This window comes from Sceloporus occidentalis, unplaced genomic scaffold, assembly GCF_023333645.1.
Source record: "Sceloporus occidentalis isolate IW3139 unplaced genomic scaffold, rSceOcc1.0.p SCAF_3, whole genome shotgun sequence".
Lineage (NCBI taxonomy): Eukaryota > Metazoa > Chordata > Lepidosauria > Squamata > Phrynosomatidae > Sceloporus > Sceloporus occidentalis.
This window is the reverse complement of record NW_028316983.1, coordinates 1389276-1394109: the sequence shown is the minus strand read 5'-3', so window position 1 is coordinate 1394109 and position 4834 is coordinate 1389276. Positions and strand designations below refer to the sequence as shown.

Genomic DNA, 4834 nt, shown 5'->3' with positions numbered 1-4834 from the left:
AACAATTTGTTTAGTAATAGCTGCAAGATTGATCCTTGCAAGAAAATGGAGAAACTAACCAAATTCCAACTTGTATGGGCTGGATCAATAATAATAATAATAATAATAATAATAATAATAACGGATTAGGCTCAGCTAGAAAACTGAACTAATTTGGTGAGAAGAAAGCAAACAACAGTCTTTCTAGATAACTGGGAACCATTTACTGAATACATTAAAAGATTACTGGGTTTGACAGGTAAGTAGTGTCTTTTTTTCCTTTTATATTATTTTTTCTGTACTCAAGTGTTAATGAATGAATGGGGTTAGTATAATGGTAAACATTCACATCAAAAGAGGAGAATAGTTGATCAATTGGGCAGAAACCAAGTTCCTTTTTCCTTAGGAAACTCATGAGAGAATAGGCAGAAAGTCCTTTGCTGCTTCTTTGAAAAGGCGGCTGGGAATGCAGAGTCTCTGGTTCTCTCTTTCTCTGTCTTAATTGACTATTGTGTTTGCTGCTTGGGTTTAAGTGTTTTATAGTTAATTTTAGGATTAATCACATTATTTGGGGGAGAAAAACGTCCAGACTCTGAAGGTGCAGGAGAATGCGTGTGTTTATTACCAAGGGAAGGAAGGAGGTGAACAGAGCAGAATTGGGACCATTAACTGGTAAAACCAGAGAAGGATCCAGAGCTGGTGCTGGGCAGATATATTCAGGAAGGTTTGCTGTCCAGGGATCCAGACCTCCATCAAGATCAGACTGTGAAAAGAAGAAGGCGTCAGAGACAGGAGGAGGAAGCGGGAAAGAGACACAGAGCAAACCAAGCAGAGCTGGAATCTCCACCAGTTTCCTGCAGTTCTGCCCACTGCTCCCATCACATTTGCTGCTACTATCTTTCCCAAAGTTATTAAATAATATCATTTCTAAGGCTCCCTTTAAATACCTCTGGAGTAGTCCACCCCAATTGTGGTTCAAGTTGGGTGCTTTCAAGTCATTTCTGACTTATGGTGAACCTCTCACTGGGTTTTCTGGGCAAGGTTTATTGACCAGGGTTCGATTACTGGCGTGATTCTGTCAGGGATGCTTTGATTGAGAGTTCCTGCATGGCAGAATGGGGTTGGACTGGATGGCCCTTGATGTCTCTTCCAGCTCTAGGATTCTATGACCATGTAAACCCATTGGGAGACCTTGGGCACGTCACATGCTCTCAGCCTCAGAGGAAAACAAAGACAAACTTCCTCCGAACAACTCTAGCCAAGAAAACGTCACGTTTGGTTTACCTCCATAAGTCAGAAACGACTTCAAGGCACACAACCACAACAACATAGAAGCCTAGAATCATAGAGTTGGAAGAGACCCCAAGGACCCTCCAGTTCAACTCCATTCTGCCATGCAGGAACTCACAATCAAAGCACCCCCATTGACAAATGGCTATCCAGCCTCTGTATAATGACCTCCAAAGAAGGAGACTCCACTAAACTCCAAGGAGAGAGGGTGCTCTACTGTTGAATAGCTCTTACTGTCAAGAGGTTCTTCCTAATGCTGAGCTGAATCTCTTTTTCTGTAGTCTGCATTATTGTTCCATGTTCTAGTCTCTCTGGAGCAGCAGAAAACAAGCTTCCTCCCTCCTCAACATGACATCCCTTCAAATATTTAAACATGGCTATCATGTCCCCTCTTAACCTTCTCTTCTCCAGGCTAAACATCTTTTTGCTTCCCGGAAGGAGTGCCATAGGCACACCAGCGTGTCATGATGATGCCCCTTCTGCACTGCGCCATTTGGGCGCTGCACCTGATCATGGAGCACGCTGTGTGGATGGGTGTGTGCCAAATTGGCACCTAGGCGGCACGGTAAGGGCTTCAAGCATGCAGACGCTCAGCCCTCAGCACGCATACAGTCTGGCACAAAGTGCTGGTCTGAACAGCTCCATGGTTTTTTATTTTTATTGTTTTATTGCATTTTAGTACTTTGAATTGTTTTAATATATGATTTCTTAAAATTGTATATTTGATCCTTTCATTTACCTTTTGTAACATTTTCAACCTATCTATTCAAAGATAGGCTCAAAGCAGTCTCTCTTGCATCCCCACGGACAGCACTTCTGCCTCCCAGGGCACTCAGCGTCTGAGTAGCACCTTACAATACACTCTGTCACTGTTCCCGGAGGCGCCACTGGGCATTTTCCTGGCTTTTCTGGAAGAGAGAACACACACAAACGCTGTGAGAGACCCTCCCTGGCCAAGAGCCTCCTTCCAGCAGCGCAGAGGGTCCCCAGGTGGCTGCAGTGGCCTGAAGGGGGGACTCAGTCTGCTCTTTCCCTTCCCAGAAGTCTTTTGTGGGTGCGTCCCCATAATGAAAAAAAAACTGAATTACTGATTGATTTAAATGACCCTCGTTCCCATTTGGAACCAGTTTCTGTCACAATGTGACCGATTCCTGTTGCAATAAAGCGTTTTTTCCAGACACTTGTTTCCTAGCGGTTCAACAAGTGGGAATGACGGATCTGAATCGCATCATTCTGGAGGAGAGGGACTAATGGCAGGGAGATGTTTGCCATCCCTCCTCAGCTTTTGGGAGATCCACCCCCCTCCCGCCCGTTCTCAGTGCTGCCTTTGTGCTTCTGATGTGACCTAAGGGCGCATGGTTTATTTTTAAAAATAAAATTGATAGAAGATTCAATTCATTGGTTTTGCAACTACTTGCAAAGGCAAGTAGTTGCTAAAGCAACAAATCAATTCTTTGATCAATTAAAAAAAAAAACATTTAAGATCCTGTGCCTTGCCTTCCTCTTCCTCCTCTTCCTCTTCCTTGCAATGCATCGCACAGCCCCTTCCTCATCCTCCTCTTCCCTCATGCCATGCCTTGCTTTCCTCTCCATTGCACCACATTTCCCTGTCCTCATCCTCCTCTTCCTCGTCCTCCTAGTGCCCTCCCCCCACCCAGAGTCTGGGCTGTCGCTTACGTCACGATGACTGACATGCATTTTGAAGTGGCACAAACTAGTGGGGACGACAACCATGCCAAAAAAGAAGCGATTACACAGGGGATAATGAAAAGATCCTTTTGGAATTGATTCACCGACACAGAGCAATGGCGCATCCCAAACCAGTTTAAACGTAAGTGGGAATGAGCCTTGTGTTGCGTGAGGCCCCCTGAGCTCCCAGGCATCGACTCCTGCAATGCAAAGCCCTTGGGCTTGATGCTCCAGTCTTACCTGTGCCCACTGGGGCCCTGGCAAGGACTGGCCTCCCTGCGTATTGTCCGGCGGCAGACATTGGCAAAAGCAGTATCTGCACACCTTTGCAATAATGGATTTATACAGACACACAGCAGAACTCCTCTGCTGCCATTGGGTGAGTGTCTTTATTTGTCTGGCTGTTTCCCCACAACTTTTGTTTTGCCCCAATAATTCCCATTTCTGGAAGAGTGAGAAGGCTTTTGGCATTAGGCAGGAAACCAATAACTGCAAACCACAGCAAAGTTTTTTCTTAAAAGTGCATGAGGTTAATATAAGCACTGTTCCTTCACATCCCCTGCCATTACTGTGGCTTATTCCGTTCACAAAAGAATGCCTTGATGTGCATCTGCACTGTAGAAATAGTGCAGCTTGATACCAGTAACTGCCATGGCTTCACCCTACAGAATCCTGGGATTTGTAGTTTTGTGAGGAAGAGAAGGCTAAAGACCTTGCAAAGGTACAAACCCCGGGATTCCTTAGGATGGAGCTACAGCAGTTAAAATGGTGTCGGACTGCATTCTGTAGATGTTCCCTCGCTCACTTCCTTGACTCTTACCCGTTGTCCATCCTTCCTTCCTTCCTTCCTTCCTTCCTTCCTTCCTTCCTTCCTTCCTTCCTCTTATCTATCTCTGAATTACTTTGCATGGAACAAGAGCTGCTATTACTGATGTCCGCAGCCCAGAAGACAACAGTAGGAATGGCTACTGATCTGGGACCTCTTGACCTGGCCTTCTGGGTCAGTTATCTGCCAGGTGTTTTGGACCACCAGAAGCCCAGCTAGTTTGGCCAGTGGTCAGGAATGCTGGGGATTAAAGTGTAGGACCAAAGGTCGGGAACCACTGGTCTAGACAGCCTTGGCCCTTCAAGAAGGAGGGCAAAGATGCCTTAGAAGGGCGTCACTCCCTTTGGTCAGGTGTCACTCACGTTTGGCGGATGCGGAGGGCATCATGGCACAGAGAGCAAGGAGTCCCACAAGGAGGAAGATGAGGCGACCGGAGGACTTCATGGTGAGTGGCGATGCTCCAGGGATGCTCACCTCCTTTATATCCCCTTCCAAAAGAGGCTAAGCAACCACACCCTTGTAATCTGGACAGGAGAAGAAAAACAGAAGGTGCCTTGGGAAATGGTCCTGCTGGATGCAAAACGCTGATGAAAGAAGAAGGTTGATGTCAACAGGAGCCATTGTCTCTTTCCCAATCGGGAGAAGAAAGTGTTTTAAATAGGTCAAGGCTGCTTTGAATGTGGCGTCGCTTCTGGGAACGGAAGGGATTTCAGTAAACGGCAGAGTCATTGCGTTAATCCTGAAGGCTTCCTGAAGATGCAAAACACACTACAGAGAACCTAACTGGGTCTTTCTTTTCTTTTTCTTTCTTTTTAAATAAAGTTTATTCAAGAATAAAATGACAAATATAAATGATGAAGACAGCCATAAAAAACTAACTACACAACACAAATAACAAATGTACGTAAAGCTTTGGACATCGACGTCGGTGGCTTCCTGGACTTTCGTTCTGATTTACATCATACCTAAAATTCTATTCTAATTCTAATGTTGTCAGTTTCAACTGATTTAAAGAAGGTAAAAATGAAACTTCAATGATTTCCAAATCTG

General features: G+C 45.2%; 1 protein-coding gene across 1 annotated transcript; it reads right to left on the bottom strand.

The window, feature by feature from the left end:
* Nucleotides 1–231: 231 nt before the first annotated feature.
* LOC149315405 (omwaprin-a-like) lies at nucleotides 232–4405 on the bottom strand. Its single transcript, XM_089513413.1, has 3 exons — nucleotides 4147–4405; nucleotides 2009–2177; nucleotides 232–742 (listed from the first exon to the last, which is right to left on the bottom strand). The coding sequence occupies exons 1-2, from the start codon at nucleotides 4226–4228 to the stop codon at nucleotides 2032–2034; spliced, it is 228 nt and encodes a 75-aa protein (XP_089369539.1). The 5' UTR covers nucleotides 4229–4405; the 3' UTR covers nucleotides 232–742; nucleotides 2009–2031.
* Nucleotides 4406–4834: the final 429 nt, after the last annotated feature.